This window comes from Miniopterus schreibersii (genome assembly GCF_964146895.1).
Source record: "Miniopterus schreibersii genome assembly, chromosome: 1".
Taxonomy (NCBI): domain Eukaryota; kingdom Metazoa; phylum Chordata; class Mammalia; order Chiroptera; family Miniopteridae; genus Miniopterus; species Miniopterus schreibersii.
The window spans coordinates 63195316-63220801 of NC_138101.1; the positions used below are offsets into that span (position 1 = coordinate 63195316).

Below are 25486 nucleotides of genomic sequence, written 5' to 3' on the forward strand. Positions count from 1 at the left end.
TGATTCTTGTATGTGCCCTGACCAGGAATCAAACTCACAACCTTGGCATACTGGGATGATGCTCTAATCAACTGAGCTCCCTGGCCAGGGCCAAGAATGTATAATATTTTAAAAAGTGTAATAAAAAGCAGGATTAAGTCCAAATTAACCTATAATAAATTGGTTGGATGGCCTATTTAACACAGAATTATGAATCAATGTAATTCACTACAATAGAATAAAGGAGAAAATTCTTATGATCATCTCAATAAAAGCAAAACAATGACTTGATAAAATTCTACACCTATTGATGATAAAATCTTTTAGAAAACTGAGAATAGAGGGGAATTTCCTTAATCTAGGCAGCTACTCAAAACTTATGACATATATAGGATCAAGACATAGATGCCTACTATTGCCACTTCTAATCAACATTATATTGAAGGTCCTAATCAGTGCCATAAAGAAAAATAGACAGTACACATATTGGACAGGAAGAAGTAAAGTTGTCATGATCCATAGATGACAAAGCTGCACATGTAAAAAATCCAAAGCAGCCCACAGGTACATTTGAATTAAGGAGTATAGCAAGGTTGCTGGAGACAGAACAATATGGAAAATAAATAAACAGTATTTCTAGGTAACAGCAAAAAATAATAAGGACATATAAAGTTTAAGGTACTATTTATAATAGCATAGAAAGCTATCAAATGCCTAAGCATAAATCTAATTAAAAATATGCAGGACCTTTATGCAGGAAAAAAAAAAATCTCCTTGATTAAGAAAAACTAGAGAATACCTAAGTAAATGGAGGGGCAGAAAATGAGCATTAATTGAATAACTTAATGTTGTAAATGAAATAATTATCCCCAAATGATCTACAGATTTACTATAATTTCAATAAAGTTTTAATTTTTTGGTGGAAATTGACAAATTATAAATTTACATGGAAATTTTGAATAGTGAAGACACTTTTGAAGATAATAAAAATGAGAGTTTTTTGTTCTTCAAGCTATCAAGACATTATAAACCTACCTTAGTAATTAACACAAAAGATAGACAAACAGACGATTGGGTAAAATTGGAGAGTCCAGACCCATACATAAATGGAAACTTTATTTCTGAAACTTTATGAAAAAGGTGGCACTATAGAGCAGCGGAGTGGGAGGAATGGTCCTCTAAATCAATGGTGCTGGCTCAATTGGATATCCCTAAGGCTGGGGAGGAAGGAGGGAAAAAAATACCTCACACCAAACACAAAAATTAATTTAAGGTAGATTATGGATTTAAATGTGAAAAGTAAAATTTGTAGAAAATAGAAAAATATCTTTATGACTTTGGATAGGAAATGATTTCTAAACAAGACACAAAAGTGCTAACAATGGAGGAAAAGTTTGATAAATTGGACTACATTAAAATTAAGAATTTTAACATCAAGGTAGTGAAATGGGAAGTTGCTTAATGGAAAAACATATTTAACAAAGGACTAGTATTCAAAATATGTTAGGAACCTATAACCTACCAATACATCAGAAATAAAAATATAAACAACCAAAAACCCATTATAAATTTGGGGAATAAAACTTGAAGAAACATCCTTCAACCTTATTAGAAATCAAGGAATGCAAATAAAAATCCTAATGAGATATTGCAACATACCCATATGAATGGTTCAAATAAAAAATATGGATGATTCTAAATGTTGGCAGACATGCGAAATAACATGAACTCTTATATACAACTGGTGGGAGTGTAAATTCAGAATTTCAAAAAATAATTTTACATAATCTATACATTTAAACATATACCTACCCTATGAACCAACAATTCTGTACCTAGTTATGTATCTTTAGAAAACTGTGGCCCTAGCCGGTTTGGCTCAGTGGTTAGAGTGTCAGTCCATGCACTGAAGGGTCTTGGGTTGGATTCAGGCCAAGGGCATGTACCTCAGTTGCAGGCTCGATCCCCAGCCCCAGTGAGGGTACGTTTGTGAGGCAACCAATCAATGTCTCTCTCTCATATTGATGCTTCTTTCCTCTCTATCTCTCTCCCTCCCTCCACTCTCTCTGAAAAAGCAATGGAAAAAATATACTCAGGTGAGAATTAAAAAAAAGAAAAAAAACCTGTGTACATGTGTACAAGAATGTTTTTAAGAGCATTAGTAATAACAGGCCCCAACTAGAAACAATGCATATTCCCAGTGATAATAAAATGAATAAATTGTAGTATATTCATATAATGATATATAGTAAGTCCTCACTTAACACTGTCTACAGGTTCTTGGAACTATGGCAAAACAATGTATAATAAAACCAGTTTTACCATGAGCTAATTGATAAAAACAAGAATTAAGTTTTTAGAGCATCTCATTAACTTTATAATGAAATGATGTTGAATGAAACAGTGTCATTCCAGGACCTGTGGTACAATACAAAAAAGAAAATGAATGAACTACATATACACACAATAATATGGGTGAATCTCAAACATAATATTGAGTGAAAGAGCTAGATACAAGAGAATATATGCTGTATGATTTCATTTATATAAAGTACAACTACAGGCAAACTAAATTATAGTATTAGAAGTTAGTATAGTGATTATCTGTGGGGAAGAGTAGAGAAGTGATTGGGAGGGAGCATAAGCATACTTCTGGTGTTCTAGCCATGTTCTACTTTTTATCTGAGTGGTGGTTACATGAATATTCACTTTTTGATTATCCACAGAACTGTATATTCATGTACTTACATTTTTCTGTATATGAGTTATAGTTCAATAAAATGTTTACCAATTCAAAGACGGAGCAACTCATTCCAAGCAGAGTATCCAAAACAAAACCGTGAGAGAAATATTAATATTTGACAAAGTAGAATTCAAGATAGATAAGCAGTAAAATGAGTGAGAAGGATACTTAATATCAATTTTAAAAATCACCAGGAAGATATAATAATCATAGACCTTTGTGACCTAATAACTTAGCTTTGAAATATGCAGAGCAAAAATTACACAGGTTTGATCTGATGTTAAGGTATTAGAAGAGATGAAGCAAGAATTGAAAATAGGCATAATAAACACAGTAACTAAACTGAAGATAATAATAAAATAAATCAAAAGCTGAAAACATAAGTAACAAGTTAAAATATTTGTGTAAAAATATAGATTACAGTAGTTGGAATAAACTAAAGAATGAATATAGCTGAGGAATAAAGTAGTGAGTTGAAAGATAAGATTGAAGAACTCTTCTAGGAAGTAGCAAGAGAAGATAAATAATTAGAAAGTGTAAAATAATAAGTAAGAGATCTGATAATAGCAGATTTGCCAATATATGGGTGATAAGAGCCCCAGAAAGATAAATATGTGAAAATATAAAAGATGATATTCTCAAAGGAATAACGGAAGTAAGTTTCCCTTAATTAAAGACAAAAGACCTTATTTGCTCAATCCCTCCACCCCCCAAAACCCCTCAACCTCTGCCCCCATGGGGGGAGGTGGAGGAGGGTATAGTAGGGATAAATGGTGATAGAAGGAGACTTGACTTGGCGTGGTGAACACACAATACAGTGTACAGATAATTTGTTGTGGAATTGTGCACCTGAAACCTGTATAATTTTGTTTAGCAGTGTCATCCTAATAAATTCAATAAAAAGGAAATAAAAAGTTTTTAAAAAGATACAAAAGACCTTAGATTGAAAGGGTCACACAGGAGATATAAGGAATAATCCATGTCTAAATAAGACAGTAATATTTAAGAAAATCAAAGAGAGAAAATTCTAAAAACATTCAAAGAAAGAGGTTATTTACAAAAGAATAAGAATTAGATTGACATTAGACTTTTCAAAAGCAAGACTAGATACAAGAACAGTTTTTAAAAGTTCAAGAAAAACCACTTTGAAATATTTTAAAATCAGCCAAATAGTCATTCAAATCTGAGGATTTCATTATATTATGAAAATATTTGCAGGCATACAAGGCTCCAAAGGCATGTCACACAAAGGTCTACATTGAAAATATTTTGGTGAATGTACTCGAATAAGAGGAAAAATGAATCTAGAAGTTGCTGCAAGAGAGATACAAATGAAGGTATTCACAAAGGTTAGGTACTAAAGTCATTAAAAAAGTTAGCCTCCTCCCCCCCAACACGTAATCAAACAAAATCCTTATCGGTAATAAAACAATTTTAACTCAATTCATCTTGCTCATTTATAAGATTTTAGGATGTTCACTAACAATTTTACATTTGTGAATTTTTAGTACATTATTATACAGATGCTGAAATGCTAAATTCAGAAAATGGAAAACAGAAGGTTTCTGTTGACATGCCCAGCATTTGAAAAAGAATAGAGACTCCTTATAGGGGGGATAAATAGTGATAGAAAAAAATAAAATAAAATAAAATAAAAATAAAGACTTCAAAATAAAAACAACTGTGTAGTACCTGAAGGAAGTATTAAGGTATTAAAATAAGTCTTCACATTATTCTGCATCCACCACAGAAAGATGCAGAGAATTCCAACTGGCAAGAATCCAACTGAAGAACAGGGGTGGAAGTGAGAACAGGGGCTTGCAGTCCACGACTTCATGTTGGATATAAAATTTATAATTCCCTTACAAAATCATGTAAGAAAGAAAGCTTTCACCAACATCACTGAAGCAAAAAGTGTCTGCCTTTTACTTCTGGCGTATTTCTTATGCACTCAGATAAGGGCATGTACACATACATAATTGTTTTCTTTTTTATGTCTGTCTGTATTTTTTAGAATTTTTACAATGAGTATGTAGTACTTATATACTTATATATGTTACATCACGTAAACATACATACACATATTTAAAAAGATTGTTTAAATTTATAATTTTATTTAAATAAAATATAAACTTTAAAAAGAGTATTCAGATATTTGGTAACTTCTATACTTCATTTTAAAAGAAAAAAAGAAAGAAAATTGAGATAAAAGAAAATAGAATTGATATTAAACTTGCATTAAAATGTTTGATGATATCAACATGAAAGGCTTTGAGAAAGTAGTAGAATAATAATAATATATTAAACAGGGCAAATATACCATAAAGAAAAAACCATAGTTCAGTTTCATTTATGGTCCCAAGTAAGTATGAGCAAGTTGAACCTATTAGTTTATTAAAAAAATAAAAAAGCTGATCAAGTAGGTGAATGAATGGATGGTTCTACATCAGGAAACTCTGCCAATATAATTCATATTATTAGGTTGAAAGGAAAAAATGATACTAAGTTTAGTTTTTATTACAAGGAAACCTCTTAACAAACAAGAAATACAGAAAACTTATTAGCCTAATAAAATGCATTGACCAGCACCCTACAGTAAACATCATATTAATGGCAAAATATTAGAAACATTCTCATTACAATTATTAAAAAGTTAGAAATGTCTCTTTTTTCCACTACTAATATTCAAACATTGTCTGGATATTCTATCAAACACAATAAAATAGAGATAGCAGTACAAATACTGGTAAAGGAAGAGAGAGATGTTTAATTATATGAAGGGAGGATGTTCACATAAGAACTAATAAGAGCAAGGATGAATCATACACAAGATCAATCTTTAAAAATCAGAAGTAGGACATCTGCTTATTGATATTAAGGAATACAGATTCTGGAGTTACCCTCCTGCTGAAAGCATCTAGAAAACCAGACAAAATACATGAAACAACTATTCTCAGACATGATGTAACAGACAATACTGTTACAAATGAGAAAAAAGAAACAGCCCAGCTGGCATGGCTTAGCGGCTGAGCATCAACCTAGGATCCAGATCACGGTTCGATTCCTGGTCAGGGCACATGCCCAGGTTGCGGGCTCCATCCCCAGTGGGGGCTCTCAACCTTGATGTTTTAATCTCTCTACCCCTTTCCCTTCCTCTCTCTGAAATCAATACAGACATATTCAATTTAAAAAAAGAAGAAAAGAAAAAAAAAGGAAATAAATGAAATAAAGCTCACCATTGCCCAGGCTTTCTGCTTGGGAGTAATTTCAAGGCTGTGGTGGAGAGAATCCAAACAAAGCCCAGCAAATGGGTTGAGTTGAGGAGAAAAGAGTTTGGGGAAGCCAAGGTAGCTAGAATTTTCAAAGAATGAGAGAGGGAATGACATGAAGAAAGTTCTAGAAATTTGCATCAGGGGCTCCCTGTGTCTTTGGTTGAATGCCAAGGAGTGCAGGCACAGAGTAAAACCCCACAGGCTGGAGAAGCACAACTCCTGAAGAAAGGTTATTGAGGAACAGCAGATGCTAATTTTCAGAGCTCACTGTAGTCTGGAGAAATCTGAGTTCCCACCAGCTGGAGTGAAGACACCTTATCAAACATATAGGGCCTTCAGTAAAGACACAGAAAGGGACTAAATTAGCCCTATCGTAAGGCTACTCTAGATAAACCCTAAAAGGTCTTAAAAACAAGTTTGAAAGAATCAACTAATTCACAAATAATTTAAAACTGCTGTCTAGCCCTGCCCGGGCAGCTCAGTTGGTGGGAGCAGCATCCCTACATCAAAAGGTTCTGGGTTGGATTCCCAGTCCAGTCCCTGGTCAGTCCATGTTCAGGAGGCAACTGATCGATGTTTCTCTCTCACATGGATGTCTCCCCCCTTCCTCTCTCTCTAAAATCAATAAGCATATCTTTGGGTGAGAATGAAAAACAGCAACAACAACAGCTGCTATCTAGGACAAGGTCCAACACCAAAGAAAAACAACAAAGTCCAGAATTCAACAATACAAAACCTACAAAATGAGCATCTGATCACTAGACATATGAAGAGGTAGGATAATGTAACATAACCAAAGGAAAAGTAGGTCAATACAAACAGACCCACAAAGGACAGCAATAATAGAAATGGCAGATCAGTATGGTAAATCAGCTGTTATAAATATGTTCTATATAATTAAGAATTTAAAGCAAAATGTAAACATTAAAAGGACAAAAATGGAATAAAGATGGAATAAAGAATAAAATGGAACTTTTGGAAATAAAAGATGCAATAGCTGATTGAAACAACCTAAGTGTTTATCAAGAATGAATGAAAAAAGAAGATGAGGTATAAATGTATGCAATGGGATATTATTCAACCATGAGAAAAAAGGAAATGTTGCCATTGTGACAACATGGCTGGACCTTGAGAGCATCATGCTAAGTGAAATAAGCCAGACAGAGAAAGACAAACACTTTATGATCTCACTTATACATGGAATCTAAAAAAGTTGAACTCATAGGAACAAAGAGTACAATGGTGCTTTCTAGAGGCTGAGGGTGGGGAAAATGGGGAGATGTTGGTCAAAAGGGTATAAACTTCCATTTATAATATTATTAAGGTTTGGGAAATCTAATGTACAGCATAGTTATTATAGTTAATAATACTGTGTTATATACTTGAAAGTTGCTAAGAGAGTAGATCTTAACTCTTCTCACCACACACAAAAAAATGGCAATTATGTGACAAGATGGAGGCATTAGCTAATGCTCTATTAGAATCATCTTGCAATATATAAGTGTACCAACAACACATTGCACATCTTAAACTTACACAAAGTTATGCATCAATTATATCTCAATATAGCTGGAAAAAATAAATGTAAAAATGTCTGATGGCTTATAATAATTAAAAAATACAGTATCTGAATTGAAAATTTCACTGGATATAATTAACAGAAGGTTAAATACTGCAGAAGAAAAGATCAGTGAATTTAATAGAATATATATTAATAGAATATATCCAAAATGAAGCACAGAGAATAACATGACTGAAAAAAAATTAATAGGGTATCAGGAACCTATACAGAATATCATCAAGCAGTTAACACATGTGCAGTTGTAGTCCTAGAAGAAGACAGAGAAGGGGGACAAAAATATTTAAAAAATAATGGCTGAAAATTTTCCAAATCTAATGAAAAACTATAAACCACAACCTGGTACCACTAAATTCCAAGTAAAAAATGCTAAAATTAAATAGACAGACACTACCAAGTATTGGAGAAGATATGGATGGCCTGAAATTTCATACACTGCTGCTAGGAATATAAAATACAACAATACTTTGGAAAACAGTTTGGCAGTTTTTAAATAAAATTAAACATTATCTTACCATATGACCTAGCAATTCCACTCCTAGGTATGTCCCTAAGAAATGAAAACAAATGTCCACACAAAGACTTGAATGCAAAAGTTCATAGCTTTATTTGTAATAGCTCCAAACTGGAAACAATTCAAATATCCACCAACAAGTGAAGGAATAACGTTGGTGATATAACACAATGAAATACTACTCTGCGATGAAATGGAGTGAACCACTAGCCATAGTATGGATGCATCTCAAAAACAACTTGCTGACCAAACGAAGCCAGAAGCAAAAGAGTAAATACTATACATATAATTACATTTACTTAAAATGCTAAAAAAAAGATCTAATCTGTTACGAAAGAAAATAGATTATGGTTTGCCTGGGGCCAGGATGGAATTGACTGCGGTGGGACACAAGAATTTTTGGGGGTAAGGAAAATGTGCTGCACCTCAATTGGCAGTGGTTACAAGGGCATATAAATTAGTCAAAACTCACTGAAATGTTCATTGAAAATGGGTGTTCATTTTACTGTATGTAAACTATGCATCAATGAAAGTGATTTTTAAAAATTTGTAACTTTCATATACATCTGAAAAAACTAATTAGAAAACGTTATGAAAAAAATTTCATCTACAACATCAATAAAAATGCACAAAATGTCTAAGAACAAAACTATGAAATAGTCTAGATCTTTATAAAAATTATAAACACTGTAGTACTTAAGATAATACCTGAATAATTAGAGAAATATTTCACATTTGTGTGTAAAAGCTTCAATATAATAAAGATGTCATCCATCCCTCCAATTAACTTATTAATTCAGTTCTATACCAATTAAAATCCTCTCAAGGATTCTTCATTGAACTTGAATAGCTAATTCTAAAATTCATTTGGAATAATAAGAGCTTAGAAGGAAAAACCAAGTCATTGTAAAAACAACCACACTGTTTTTGCGAAGGTAAAATGGTTAAAACTGTGTAATCGTGGCACAGAAATAGACAAAATAGATTGGAAGAAAACAGAATACAAAGGGTAGAAACAAATTTATGGGGTTTATTACAGGATAAAATTAGCATTTGAAATCAGTGTGGGAAGAAAGAACTTTCCTATAAATGGTGTTGAGACATGACCTATTCATGTGGAAAATAATGTAGCTAGGGCCCCACATATAATAAATTCTAGCTGTTCTAAAGAATTTTAAAAGCTGAACTTAAAAGTAATAAGAATAAAATAGAGAGGAACATATTTGTGACTAGGAAGCCAAATGACTTTCAGAATGACTCATAGAAAGGCATTAGACATAAAGAGAAATATTGTTAAATTTGATTATATTAAAAACCTTTTGGCATATCAAAAGCAGCTATATTCTGACTCCCTCTACCCCCTCTTTTTTTCATTTTCAAGGTCAAGTGAATGGTTTTGTGTATTGAACATTCTATCTGTTGGAAATAATAAAATATTTATTTAGGTTAAAAAGTCACCATAAGCAAAGTTAAATACCTAGTGGTGCACTGGAACAAGATATTTGCAATAGCTATAACAGGCAAATACTTAATATAATGAATAAGAAAGAAAAATAACTCAATAGGAAAATAGACAAAGGATATGAACAGGTTAGTCACAGATAGAAGATATGGCATATAAAAATATACAAAATTATACTCCTTTCTCTATGAAGACTTAGAAGCCTGGAATGTTATTTTTAAAGATCTAGAATGATATAAAACTCATAAGAGTTGTCATTTTGGGTAGGGGAATTGGCAGTAGAATTTGAAGGCATGCTCAAAAGGCCTTTTTTTTTTTTTTTTAAATATATCTTTATTGATTTCAGAGAGAGGAAAGGACAGGGAGAGAGAGATAGAAACATCAATGATGAGAGAGTCATTGATCGAGCCCCCAACCCGGGCATGTGCCCTGACCAGGAATTGAACCCCAATCGCCTGGATCCCAGGTCGACGCTCAACCGCTGAGCCACGCCCGGCCGGGCAAAAGGTCTTTTTTAATAATAAAATTTAATTAAAAGATTCATTGAATTTGGCAGTAAGTATATAATGGGTGAACTTTGCTATAAATTTTATTAGAATGGATATGTGGAGGCAAAAGTTAAATGGATGGAAAAGTGAAGAGGAGTTCAGAATCCAGAGTTAGAGATTGTAGACTATTATTCTGAAGGATTTGGGCAGGAAGGAAAGTGGGTGATGGAAAATAATAGATGGAATATTGGATCTAGGGAAGAGTGTTTGCTTATTTTTTTGGTTATAATATCTATATCTATACAAAATCTCTCACATATATGTATATGTAATACATACATGTCATGTACAAGGAAAAGACTATTAGATAGATTAAAAACAGAGATAGGTTACAATATAGGAGAGAATGAATAAATTGATGAAGTGAATTTTCTTGGCATTAGACATTTAGGGACTATACATGTTTGTCAAGAATATGGTAGATTTAGAACATGACTGCTTCTGACCAACTGATTTCCAAGGTGTTCTACCACTGTGAAAACAACTTTGATGAGAAGCTTGTCTATTCAATATTCTGAATATATCAATAATTTTAAACCAAGCATCCTTAACTAAATATTTTCATAGGGAAAAATGAGAAAAAGTTACCCTAATAGAAATCCCCATTGCCAGGGAAAATTCATAAGGAAGTGGGAAATAACAGCAGTTGAACATGCCTCCATGAGGCATGGACCCATAGACAATCTTAAACAAACTCTCTTCAAACGCTTCAAAGCCTGAAATATAAACACAGTCATATTTAGGTAAACTTGTAATGGCCAGCAAGAAAATTATTTAAGCAAATATTAAAATACATGGTCTTTTACTAAACTAAATCTTCCTGATCCACTGGGATTGAAATGTTAATACAGATCATCTTATATGTCATCATAGATTGGATTATAAACTATTTCACATTTTATAAAATGTTGTATGTTTTAATTGATTTTAGAGAGAGAGGAGAGGAAGAAAGAGGGAGGAGAGAGAGAGGGGGAGAGAGAGAAACCTCGACTTGTTGTTCCACTCATTCGTGCATTCATTGATTGATTCTTGTATGTGCCCTCACCGGGGATCAAACCAGCAACCTTGGTGTACCGAGACAATGCTCCAACCAACTGAACTACCTGGCCAAGGCTAAACATTGTTGTATTTTAATTGATAAAAAGATCCATTTTTCTGTGGTTAAATAACTAGTTCTACCTTCCTTAATCTTCCCAGTAAGTAGTGTAATTAAAGTATAGGTTTATATCCATCAGTTAACTTTTAGAGATGAACTAAAAGTTAATAATTATAAATAGAAAATATCAACATGAGAAAAAAGAAAATCACTTAAAAACTGCATAATTAGTTAAAAGGGAGAACTTTAAAATTTTCTCATTGGTTCAAATTTTCTACTGGTGAATATAATAAATCATCACTGTCTATAATTATTTATATTCCTGAGATGCCACATCTATTTGAGAAGCTGTTATGTGAATCTTTTAAAAACCCAAATAGATTTATGATCCCTAGATAGTAATATTTTAGGAAATATTATAAAAGATTAGCTTTTACAATAATGCGAAGATAATCAGGAACATACTTTTGCAGGAAAAAAGTCACAAAACAAAAATATTATTGAAAGTCTTAATCTCTCTGAAAAAATAAAACAAAACGAAAGTAAAACCTTTTACAGGGTGATCTTATCCTTTGTTAACTAAAAAGCAAATAGTTCTCCACAGAAGAGCCACAACTCCCAAATAATACAAATGCTGCATAAGGGCCATTTATCTCTATGCAAATAATTAAAGGCTATCTCTAATGGAGATCTTACATCATAGTGATTTCTCTTTATATCAGTAATAATGATGACAAGAAGTATAAATTAAGGTGTCAACATTTCTGCAAATTTTTGTTCTTTATCTTAGTTTTGCTTATAGACTCCACTTGAAATAGCTATAACAAAAATTCTTCCTCTTTCTCTTTTCTATCAGTCTCTAATATTTAAAAAAACTTTACTTACAGTATAATTGAAAATCTACCTGTGGATCGAGTCCAAGTCCAGCTTTTATTAGGATAAGGGTAAGGGCAGTGTTTCTTAAAGTTGAAGACCACCTGTTACTCACATGGACCAAGTCACTGATAAATGGAACATTCCTGATGATAAAACCAGCCAGTAACATCCCTTCAAAAAAGAAAATAAATCATGTCTGATTCAGTTCATTTTTCTAAGAGGAACACAGAAATGTTTGATTTCCCCTCTTCAAATATGTCTTCATTACCTTTGTGAAGGGCAAGTTACACACAAGTAGAGGAGAAAGCATAAAGAAATGGGGATAAGAAATGATATATCTCAATGGGATAGAACTAGTAATCCAGTGTTGCTGGGACATAGAGGGCAAAGATGGGAGGGAGTGGGAGAATGGGCAGGTGGCTCAGATTGTGAATAGCTATTGCCACTCCACACTCCCACTGGCTTTGGCACAGTAAGGGACCATGGGGACATTTTAGTCAGGAAGTGGCATAATGAGTCTTGCATTTTCTGTGTGATGCTCTTGGTGAATTAGATAGATATAAAATTGGAGGAGAGACCAATGAAAAGCCTCTGCCATAGTCCATGGTATAGCTGGAAACAAATAGCTTAAGCTAGGGCCAGAGTAAAAGTTTTGAAGAGGAGGAAAGAAGATTCAAGGAATACTTAGGAGGTGCTAAAGAGTGTAATGAACATAGAAATGGTGTTAGAGATAAAATGGAGAGATTATTTCTGTTAAAATTTTACTGAATATCTAGATGTATTGAATACTTAAAAGAGACACTTCTGATAGAAGTTTTTCCATTAATTTTCCTCTGTCCACCTGGAGAGTTATATAATAAGGTGATGAAGAAATAGGGTATAAAATGGGTCAGGCAAGCGATGTATCTATGAATACACACAGTGGAGATGCCCAAATAGCTTACTTAAAAACCGTAAGACTTTTTGATGCTATAGACATTATAATATTTGAATCATATAATTGTATTTGAGTTAGGTTATCTACAGAAAAATTCAGTCTTTTCCAAATTTTTCATTTTCTATAATACATTTAAAATTAAGTAAAAAATGTCCTAATGATAAAGCAATAAGAATCATATATTGAGCATATTTAAGTTATTTTAAATATATTTCAGAAAAAAATCTCTGTGCATATATAGAGAGAATAAATATTTCTATAAATAAGTTATATATACCCATATACATTACATACACATATAAGGAAGCTATATATTACATTAAAACATTTCTAAATTATATTTACTCTGACTAGAATATGCTCATAATTTACATATAGTCAATAAAAAGAAATAAAGGCTAATTATACCCTTACCAAGAAGAGGTGGAAGTGGAGGTACTGAAGGTATTCTAATGAGTTCCAAAAGTTTTCCCCCAATTAGGGAACTATAAAAGACAATGAATAGTCCAAGTAAATTTGCTTCAGGGTGAAGGCTAAGGCCTGAGACTGACCAGATTGCACACCATATCATAAGAAGTAAAACTCCTGAAATATTAAAAAAAATACATATCTATATCTATATATATGTATATATACACACAGGCATAGATATATATCTGAAAATGAATTTTATTTTATCAAATATCTTATTAATAGCCAGTCCTATCTAATGATACATAGTGTAGACCACCAATTTTCAACCAGTGTGCCACAAGAATTTTTAAAGCATGCCATATCTGACTGTTTAGTCAGGAGCACTGACCTCTTTTCCCTTAGACTATCAAATAAAAAAATGACAACAGCCAACAGAACGATAGTCACCAGGTGTGAATGCCCTGTCTTGAACCATAAATATATAGGTCATATAATAGAGTTGTATCTTACCGGTCAAGTCGCATAATAATGCTGCATATGTTTGGTTAATTCTTGGTACCAGAAATCCTTATATATACAAGATTAGAGACCTGGTTTTTATTTTTGTTTCTTTAATGTTTCTTATTGATTTTAGAGAGAGGGGAAAGGAGAGGGAGTAAGAGAGAGACATCCATGTGAGAGAAAAACATCGATCTGCTGCCTCCTGCACACTCCCTCACTGGAGATCAAGCTGGCAACTGGGTATGTAGGCACCTGATTTTTAAAAAGTTACTTTGGAGCAAACAGGGTAGGTAAATACTATTAAATTTTTTTTTGTAAATCAATCAAAATTATACCTATTTTTTGTCAGAACAGCAAAAATGTATTTTTTGGTGTGCTGCAGAGTTTTAGTAATTAGTTTATGTGTGCTGTGAGATGAAAAATGTTGACTATCACTGGTGTAGACTAACATCACTTGCTAGTTTGGTTGAAGAAATATCTGTTTAACATATATTCCAAAATCCCTGCCAATTTATGGGATAAGTTTTAAACAAAGTTTTTATTTAAAAAATATTAAAACTATATGTGGATCCTTTAAAGTGCTAAATATTTCTCATAATATATGACATTTTTAAAATGTCATGGCAATATAATGAGATTTACTTCATTTTATATTTTTAAAGTAGCTTTTCTATCAGGAATAAGAAGATGATTGGTTGTCATAAGAATTCTCAAATTTACTGAAGATCCCAGTGGCAATGTGTCAATTTTTTTTAACAGGAGCAGAATAAATCTTTGTATTGAAAGGATAACTCAGTTGATATTTGTTATAAATTATTAAAGTGGGTAATGGCTAGAAAAAAATGAAACCTGGTCTTTGGGAGAATATAAAGTACCTTAGTTATGTATGGAAAGTAGAGATGGACAGGGTGAGTAAGGACAAGGTAGTAGACATCTTGTTTCTAGCAACTAGATACTAAGGAAAGGCCCTGCGAACAAGGGAATCCATATCTTTTTTGATCTAAGAGAAGTTTTTTTTATTGAATATATTGGGGTGACATTGGTTAATAAAATTATGTAGGTTTCAAGTATACAATTCTGTAATACATCATCTGTATATTGTATTGTGTGTTCACCACCCAAAGTCAAGTCTCCTTCCATCACTATTTCTCCCTTTACCCTTTTCTACCTCCCCCCACCCACCTTTCCCTCTGGTCATCACCATACTGTCCACCATACTGTCTGTATCTCTGAAGTGTCTTTCTTTTTTTCTTAATCCCTTCACCTTTTTCACCCAGCCCCAGGTATCAGTCTGTTCTCTTTATCTATGAGTCTGGTTCTAGTTTGCTTGTTAGTTTATTTTGTTCATTAGATTCTACATATAAGTGAAATCATATGGTATTTGTTTTTATCTGACTGACTTAAATTTCACTTAGCATAATACTTTCCAGGTCCACCTATGCTGTCACAAAAGGTAAGATTTCCTTTCATTTTATGGCTAAGTAATATTCCATTGTATAAATGTACCACAGCTTTTTGATACACTGATCTACTAATAGGCATTTGGGCTGCTTCCAGATCTTGGCTATTGTAAATAATGGTGCTATGAACATAGAGGTGCATATATTCTTTTGAGTTAGTGTTTCAGGTTTCTTTGTATATATTCCCAGAAGTGGAATTGCTGGGTCATAAGGCAGTTCTATTTTTAATTTTTTGAGGAAACTCCATACTGTTTTCCATAGTGGCTGCCCCAGTCTGCATTCCCACTGGCAGTGCACTAGGGCTCCCCTTTCTCCACATCCTCGCCAACACTTGTTGATATATTGATGATAGCCGTTCTGACTGGTGTGACATATCTCACTGTGTTTTTAATTTGCATTTCTCTGATCATTAGTCACATAGATTTTTATAAAGGATGGATGGTTATACTGTAAATTGCCATCTGTAATTTAAATGGCTACATTCATTTACTATAAATCATAATTTCTAATGCTTTTTCAGGTTCTTAAAACCTGAAAGATGCTTATGTGCATCTTTAGCTGTGATACCTTTTTGGCTTCATAGTACTGCCAAGGGTAAAAGAGGAGGATTTTGACAAACTCAAGGCAGGAAGTTAGAACTGAGATTCTTTTCCTCTCCCCTCTGACTATTTTTACTCCACAAAATTAAACACTTGAAGGATTGAACTCTTACTAAAAACACAGACCAGAAAATACCATCCTACTGACAGAGAGAAGAGAAAAGGCAGTTTGTCTTCACTGCTCTCTGGGTGGTAAAATCACCTCTAAAAATTCACATATAAAATAGGCCTCATTAACTTATGTTTAACTCAAATTTATATGATTTGCATGGTTTGGGAGCCTCCAAACCCTAAGCCTACCATAAAAAGTGTCTTCCCATGGAACTATCTGTAGGGCAATTAGTAGATGCTAGTTCAAAATATCCCCAATAAACACTCCTAATTCCAGATAGCATAAAATCCTGAAGATAAAGCCCCACTGAATCTGAAATTAAAATAAAAACTTACAAATTAAGAAGTAATCCCCTATAAGCAAAAGTTGATAGGTACAACAAAGAATGGGGTTAGATATCCAAAAACCTCAGCTAACAGAACTACTAGATACATACTATAAAATATATGTTTTCATAGATACTTAAGACAATTTAAAAAGACTAAAGATATAAGAAAAAAATACCTGGCACAATGTAAAAGATCCAATAGGACATCTAGAAAGAAACTAAAAAAGTTACTGAAATGAAAAATACAACAACCAGGTACTTTAAACAGCAGGCTAGATACATGTGAAGAGAGAAATATGGCAAACTGACAGATGTGAGAAAATTACCTAGGATGTAGCATAGCAAGAAAAAGGAGATGGAAGAATATGAGATTTTTAGATTTTGAAAAAGGTGTAAAATACATCTAATGGTAGCTCCAGAAACAGAATTAAAAGAGTGAAGAAGATACAATATTTGAAAAAGATAACTGGCTAAAAAATTTACAGAATTGATAAAAATCACAATCAGTTCTGTACTGATTTGGAAACAGGAAGCAAAATGAGCTCTTACCAGTATTAAATAAAAATAGATGCTTAGACAGATAGCTGAGAAGCTATAGACGACTAAAGACAAAAATAAGGTGTTGAAGAATCCAGAGAGAGAGAGAGAGAGAGAGAGAGAGAGATTTGTGATAAAGAAATAAACATTAGAGCAGATTCTCAGTTCTCAACAGCAACAATAGATGATGAAAGATAATTAAATAAAGTCTTCAAAGTGCAAAGAGAAAATATCCAATGATGAATTCTGCAGGCAGTTAAACTATCGTTCAAGCAAAGGACAAATTAAAGATATTGTCAAGCAAATATATCTAAAAATATATTCCATTTTTACTGGGGGGAAATTATTGGAAGATATTCTTTAGGAATAAAGACATAGGATCAAAGAGGAAGGAATCATTTATAAGACATTTGTAAACATGTAGGTTAGCCTAAACAGGTTTTGATTGTATAATACATAACCGATCAAGATTGCTAAATCAAGGGATGTAAAAATAAGTTGGGGTAGGATTTCCAATAACAATGACATGAAGAGGTTGGTGATTTATTTTAACAAATAAACCTACATATAAAACTATACAAAATTATAAGAAACAACCATTCCAAGATCCTGACAACTGACCAAAGGCAGTTATCAAAGTGAGAAGTGTTTATTCTTGAAAATGTGCTAGAATTTGGGTAGGATAAGTGACAGTCTGAGGCCTTCCTGCCCAGAATTGCTACCATTCCTTCTCTCAATTTCCCTGCCCCAATCTCAATTGGGAAAAATTATAATTTTACAAGTATGGATCTACACATAAAACCAGCAGCTTTGCTACCAGAAGAGGTAGCATCTGGGGTGGATCTGATGTGGAGTAAAGGGAGAAAAACCATTACTTTGTAGCTAAAAGGGACAGACTGTATTGGGAATGGGCAGAGAAAACATACACTTTTGCTACTTTGAGGTTGTAGTCCAAAGTAGGATGAGTGTCAGATCAGCTAAAAATGTAAAACTAGGAGATCCTGAGTATGAGAGAGTCATAGAAAGGTTGAGATAGGTTTTCCACATGTCCATGGCTGATTGAAAAAGTATGAAAGTGAAGGGAAAACTCAAGAGAGTATGGAAAAAAGTAAAAAATTAGGTGAGACTTAAGTACTAGCAATTTTTTTTGGTTTTTTAAATCCTTACCCGAGGATGTGTTTTTATTGATTTTTAGAGAGAGAGAGAAAAAAAAAATCAATGTGAGAGAGAAAAATGTAAAAGAGAAACATTGATCGGTTGCTTCCTGTATGTGCCTTGACTGGGGATAGAACTTGCAAACTTTGTATGCACCCTGACCAGGAATTGAACCCACAGCCTTTTTTTTTGGTGTACAGAACAATGCTCCAAACCACTGAGTCACCCAACCAGGGCAGAGTACTAGCAAGTTTGAATGCATTCTTCAACCCACATACAGATCACTTGGCAGATGTTGGAGTCTTACTGGCTTGAACACAATGTCTCCCCCAAATCATTAGGTGACAAAAGGGAAACTCCTAAGAGGACAGGCTAAAAGACAAACAAATAAACAAAAATTGGTAAGAGACATGAGATGCTGCAAACCAGGGGCAAAAGTATTTCCCAGTTTAAGTACATGCAAATTACTAAAACAATAATAATATCAACAAAAACCTTGAAAATTAAAACTGACTCCAAAGTTGCGATAATGTATAATTAAAATATTTAATTTTCAAGCAAAACTTACACATTCAAAGAAACAGGAAAGGATGACCTATACTCAGGAAAAAATTCAGTTAATAGACACTTACTGAGTGAGTCCAGGTGTTGGATTTACAAAGTTTTCAAGACACCTATTATAAATATGTTCAAATAATGAAAATATGACAACAGGTATCATTTAATGGAGACTATTAATACAGAGATAAAATTTATTTAAAATGGGAATCTGTAATTGAAACATGCAATTAAAATGAAAAATTCACCAGAGAGGCTCAACCACATATTTGAGTTTGTGAAGAAAATATAAGCAAACTTGAAAATAGACCAATAAAGATTAATCAATCTGAAGAACAAAAATAGAATGAAGAAAAACGAATAGAGCCTCAGACACCTATGAGATACCATCTAGAGTACTAACATATACATAATGGAAGTCCCAGGAAGAAAAGGGGGAGAAAAGAGAAAAAAACTATTTGAAATATAATGTCAGAAAACTTTGCAAATTTAATGAAAACCTTAACCTACAGATATAAGAAGCTCAACAAATCACAAGTAGAATAAGCCCAAAGAGATCTGTACCTAGAGATATCATCATCAAATTACTGACAACCAAAGACAAAGGTAAAATCTTGGATGTATCAAGAGAAACACTATGTACAGAGGAATAATAATATGATTAATAGCAGCATATTGGTCAGAAAAAGTGTAGGCCAGAAGGCAATGGAGAGACATTTTGAAAACTGCAGGAAAAAAACCTGTCAACCAAGAATTCTATATCCAGTAAAACTATTCTTCAAAATAAAGCTGAAATGAAGGTATTTTTAGATAAACAGAGAGAATTCATACTCTATAAAAAGTATATTTTTAAAAGTGTTTAAAGTTGAGCCCTGGCCAGTGTGGCTCAGTTGGTCAGAGTGTTGTCCTATGCACTGAAAGGCTGTGGGTTTGATTCTTGTCAAGGCAAATACCGAGGTTGTGGGTTCAATCCCCAGTCAGGATGCGTACAGGAGGCAACCAATTGATGTTTCTCTCTAATATGGATGTTTCTCTCTCTCCCTCTCCTTTCTTCTCTCTCTAAAGTCAATAAAAAAATATCCATGGGTGAGGATTAAAAAAAATAATAATAAAATAAATAAAAAGTCATTTAAGTTGAAAGAAAATTACACGAGATGGTAATTTAGATCAATAAGGAGTAATAAAGAGTATTGAAATGGTAAATAAATGTTTAAGTGTAAAAGATTGTGTATATATATATTTTCACTTCATCTCTTCACTTAAAAAATAGCATAGGATTATTAAGAGCAAAAAGTATAATAAAATATTGTTGAATTTATAGCATATAGAGCTATATTGGCTTAAAGTTGCTATATAAGACTGGAATTAAGTCAATATTAAACTGAAGTAGATTGTAAAAAGTTAAAGATGATTATTATAATCCCCAGGGAAAACATTAAAATTAAACTTCTAATATATAGCTAAAAATCAACACAAATATTGAAATAGTTACTAAAATGACTTGCTTAACACAAAAGAAGCAGTAAGAACAGAAAAACAAAAATATATGACACACATAGAAAACAAATGACACAACAGTAGACATAAGTCCAATCATATCAGTAATTATGTTAAATGTGAATGGACTAAAATCAAAAGGCAAAGATTGCCATCCTGGATCCACCTATTTGATGTCTACAAGAAACCTACTTTAGATGAAACAGACAGACTAAATGTAAAAGGATAAAAAAGATATATCATGCAAATAGTAATCACAAATCAAAGAAGTAAACACAATGGAAATTACAACATATCTTAGAGAGAATAAAAATGAAAACACAACATATCAATATTAATGGAATGCTATGTGTGTAGAGGGAAACATATAGCTTTAAAAACATGTTGAAAACAAAGAATAATCTAAAATTGACAATAAAAACTTTCAGCTTAAGAAGTTAGAAGTAAACCAAATGAAAAGTAAGTAGGATGTATGAAATACAAAGAGTGGATTGGAAAACAATGAAATATAAAACAAAAAAACATTAGAGAAAATCAATAAAATAAAAAAATTAATTACTTGAGGTCAACAAAATAGATAAATCTTCAGCTAGACTGACCAAGAAAAAAGAGGGAAGACACAAATTTATATCTCTCTGATGATTAGCAACGAGCACTTTTTCATATGTCTTTTAGCCACCTGTATGTCCTCTTTGGAGAAGTGTCTATTTAGGTGTTTTGCCCATTTTTAAATTGGGTTGGGTCTTTCTTTTGTTAAGTTGTACAAGTTCTTTGTATATTTTGGAGATTAACCCCTTATCAGATGTATCATTATCGAATATGTTCTCCTATACAGTAGGTTTCCTCGTCATTTAGTTGATGGTTTCTTTTGCTGTGCAGAAGCTTTTTATTTTGATGTAGTCCCATTTGTTTATTTTTTCCTTTATTTCCTTTGCCCTAGGAGACAGATTGGCAAAAATATTGCTCCGAGAGATGTCTGAGATTTTACTCCTTATGTTTTCTTCTAGGATTTTTATGATTTCAAGACTTACACTTAAGTCTTTTATCCATTTTGAGTTTATTCTTGTGTATGGTCTAAGTTGGTGGTCTAGTTTCATTTTGTTATATGCACTTGCCCAATTTTCCCAACACCATTTATTGAAGAGACTGTCTTTATTCCATTGTATGCCCTTGCCTCCTTTGTCAAATATTAATTGACCATATAGGCATGAGTTGGTTTCTGGGCTTTTCGTTCTGTTCCATTGATCTATATGCCTGTTCTTATGCTAGTACCAGGCCGTTTTGATTACTATGGCCTTGTAGTATATATAGTTTGATATATGGCATTGTGATTCCCTCCAACTTTATTCTTCTTTCTCAAGGTTGTTCAGGCTATCTGTAGTCTTTTTTGGTTCCATATAAATTTTTGGAGTATTTATTCTAGATCTGTGAAATTTGCTATTGGTATTTTAATAGAAATTGCATTGAATCTATAGATTGCTTTAGTATGGACATTTTAATGATTACGTCTTCCAATCCATGAACACAGTATATGCTTCCACTTATTCCTATCATCCTCAGTTTCTCTCTTCAGTATTTTATAATTTTCCAAGCACAGATCTTTTACATTCTTGTTTAAGTTTATCCCAAGGTATTTTTTATGCACTTTTAAATGGAATTGTTTTTTTAGTTTCCCTTTCTGATAGTTCATTATTGGTGTATAAAAATGCAACTCCCTGGCCAGGCGTGGCTCAGCGGTTGAGCATTGACCTAGGATCCAGGAGATCAGGGTTCGGTTCCCAGTCAGGGCACATGCCCGGGTTGTGGGCTTGATCAATGACTCTCCTATCATTGATGTTTCTGTCTCTCTCTCTCCCTCTCCTTTCCTCTCTCTGAAATCAATAAAGATATATTAAAAAAAAATAAAAATGCAATTGATTTCTGGATATTTATTCTGTAGCAACTTTCCTGAATTCATTTATCAGTTCTAGTAGTTTTTTGGTGGAATCTTTAAGGTTCTCTATATACAGTATCATGTCATCTGCAAATAATGAGTTTTACTTCCTCCTTTCCAATTTGGATGCCTTTTATTTCTTCTTCTTGTCTGATGGCTGTGGCTGGGATTTCCAGTACTATGTTGAATAAGAGTGGTGAAAATGGGTATCCTTATTTTCTTCCCAATCTTAAGGGAAATGCTTTTAATTTTTGCCCATTGAGTATGATGTTGGCTGTGAGTTTGTCATATATGGCCTTTATTATGTTGAGGTATGTTCCACCTGTTCTCACTTTGCTGAGTTTTTATCATCAAGAGGATTTTATCAAAAGCTTTTTCTGCATCTATTGATATAATCATGTGATTTTTATCCTTATTTTGTTTATGTGGTGTATCATGTTAATTGATTTGTGGATATTGTACTAATCTTGCATCCCAGGAATAAATCCCACTTGATCATGGTGTATGATCTTTTTACTATATTGCTGGATCTGGTTTGCTAATTTTTTGTTGAGGATTTTAGCATCTATGTTCATCAGGCATATTGGCCTATAATTTTCTTCCTTTGTAGTGTGTTTATCTGGTTTTGGATTAGGACAATGCTGACATTTCTTGCAATACTGGTTTTGTGGTAATGAAGTCCTTTAGTCTTTTTTTTTTTTTTTTGGTCTGGGAAGCTCTTTATTTTGCCTTCAATTTTAAATGATAGACTTGCTGGATAGAATAGTTTATAGGTCCTTGCTTTTTATCATAGAAGTGTATTGTTTGATCTATAAGTATTTTGAGATTTTCCAGCTGCCTTTCAATTCTTATTGAATTCTAGTTTAAATCTATTGCGGTCTGAGTGCGTGCACTCTATGATTTTTATGCTTTTAAATTTTATTCTTTATTAAGGTATAGTGTGTGTCTCAGAATGTGATCTATCTTGATAAATGTTCCACGTGAAACTTGAGAAAAATCTGTAATCTACTGTTGCTGGATGAAGTAGTCTATAGATGTCAAATTATATCCAGTTGATTGATGATGATGTTGAGTTCGATTATGTCCTTACTAATTTTCTGCCTGCTGGATCTGTCCATTTTTGACATTCCATTCCTAGTTGTAGAAGTCTCCAACTATAATTGTGGATTTATATATTTCTTCTTGTAGTTCTATTACTTTTTGCCTCATGTATTTTGACACTGTTGTTAAATATATTTAGGATTATCATGTCTTCTTGGAGAGTTCGTTTTTTTTATTATTACATAAAACCCCTCTTTAATCCTGATAATATTCCTTGCTCTGAGGTCTGCTCTTTGTGAAAGTAATATAGCTACTTCATCTATTTTATAATTAACATTTACATGGTATATCTTTTCCTATCCCTTTAATTTTATGTATCTATATATTTAAAGGTGGTTTCTTGTAAATATATACTTGGGTATTGACAATCTCTGTCTTTTAACTGGTATATTTAGACAATTGACATTTAAACTTATTGATATAGTTAATATTTACCATGTTTGTTACTGTTTGCTATTCATTGCCCTTGCTCTTTGTTTTATTTTGGCCTTTCATTATTTTTTGCCTTTTGTACTTATTTTATATACTTTCATTTTCTCTCCTTTCTTAGCATATCAATTATACTTCTTTTTTCTTTTTTCTTTTTAGTGGTTGCCCTAGAGTTTGCAATATACATTTACAATTAAACCAAGTCCACTTTCAAATAACACTATACCATTTCATGGGTAGTGTAAGTACCTTATAAATAACAAAGTATTCCTAATTCTTTCTTCCTGTTTCTTGTATCATTGCTATCATTAATTTCACTTATGCATTAGCTATAATCAGTGAATATATTTTACTATTATTTAGAACAAACTGCTATCTGATCAGTTAAGAATATAAAAAATAAAACTTGTTTTTTTAAAACTTCACTTATTCCTTCTCTGATGGTCTTCCTTCTTACACAGATCTGAGTTTCTGACCTGTATTATTTTCCTCTCTCTGGAGAACTTTTAATATTTTTGCAAGGCAATAAATTCTCTAAATTTTTGTTGGTCTGAGAAATGTGTTATTTCTCTTGCACTTTTGAAAGATAATTTCATAGGATACAGAATTCTAGGCTGGTTTGGATTTGTTGTCCTAACACTTTAATGTTTAACTCCACTCTCTTTTTGCTTACCTGATTTCTGAGGGTAAGTCAGATGAGATTCTTATCTTTGCTTCTTTATAGGTAAGGTGTGTTTTTCTTTTGGCTTCTTTTAAGATTTCTTCATCTTTGATTTTCTACAGGTCAAATATAATATACCTAGCTCAGCTATTCTTTCCTCAGCTGTGTATAGTCTACTAATGAACCCATCAAATGTACTCCTTATTTGTTCAGTGCTTTTAATTTCTAGCATTTCTTTTTTATTCTTTCTTAGGATTTCCACCTCTCTGCTTACATTACCAATCTGTTCTTACATGATGTCTACATTTCCATTGGAGTCCTTAGTATATTAGCCATAGTTGTTTTGAATTCACAGTCTGACAATTCCAATATCCCTGCCGTGTCTGGATCTGGGTCTGATGCTTTCTCTGTCTCTTCAAACTTGGTGGGGGTTTTTTTGGTTTTTTTTTTTGCCTTTTACTATATTGTATATATTTTTGTTTAAAGGTGAACATGATATCCTGGGTAAAAGGACCTTTGGTATATGGTGGTGAGGTGTGGTGGGAGGGAAAGAGTTCTATAGTCCTATGATTATGTCTCAGTCTTTTAGTGAGCCTGTGCCCTTGGGCTGGGAACTTCACTAGTGTCTCTCAGGTCTTTTCTTTTCCTCTCAGGTTATAAGGATGGCTAGAAAGGGCTGGAGCTGGGTATTTCTCTTCTCCTGGGTAGGTTGGGCTCTGATGAAACTCTATAGGTTAGGGGCTGATAAAACAGTTTCTCTTGAGGTCAGGTCTTGTGAAGGATAGAATTCTCTGGTGTATTTCACTGTGGTTACTTCCCCCCTCCCCTTGCCAGGTGACCCCTCACACCATGACTGGATTCTCTCTGGAGGTTTGAACTCTCAGACTTGTTCACACTGAGCCTCCAGCCAATTTTCAATTACAATTTTGGCTTCCTGCTCTGGTACTGGTTCCCACAGAAGTTTTTGCTCTTTTAAGTTATGATTCTCTGTACCACCTTCCTGTTCCAAATTTTGGGAACAGGGGCAGTAATTTGCCCTGTGACCTCACTTCTTTGATGAAACTAAAAGCTGTCAATTTTTCAGTTTGTTCAGCATTTTCTTTGTTGTCAGGATGGAGTGATGAAGCTTGACCAGAATCTGGAAGGATCTGGGATATTACTTTTGAGCTTTAAACTTCCAAGACTTCTTACTTCA

The 25486-nt window shown here is 33.0% G+C and overlaps 1 protein-coding gene across 8 annotated transcripts in view; it reads right to left on the bottom strand.

Moving 5' to 3' along the window:
* Positions 1-25486, bottom strand: part of SLC9B1 (solute carrier family 9 member B1) — a 60987-nt gene that overhangs the window by 18339 nt on the left and 17162 nt on the right. For 7 of the 8 annotated variants that reach the window (XM_081162670.1, XM_081162669.1, XM_081162665.1 and 4 more), the window contains 3 exons: positions 13421-13591; positions 12098-12240; positions 10686-10813 (listed from right to left, as the gene is read on the bottom strand). In XM_081162670.1, the coding sequence (XP_081018796.1) occupies positions 10686-10813; positions 12098-12240; positions 13421-13591 (442 nt within the window). The remainder of the gene's footprint in view (positions 1-10685; positions 10814-12097; positions 12241-13420; positions 13592-25486) is intronic. The other variant, XM_081162671.1, reaches the window with a different exon arrangement.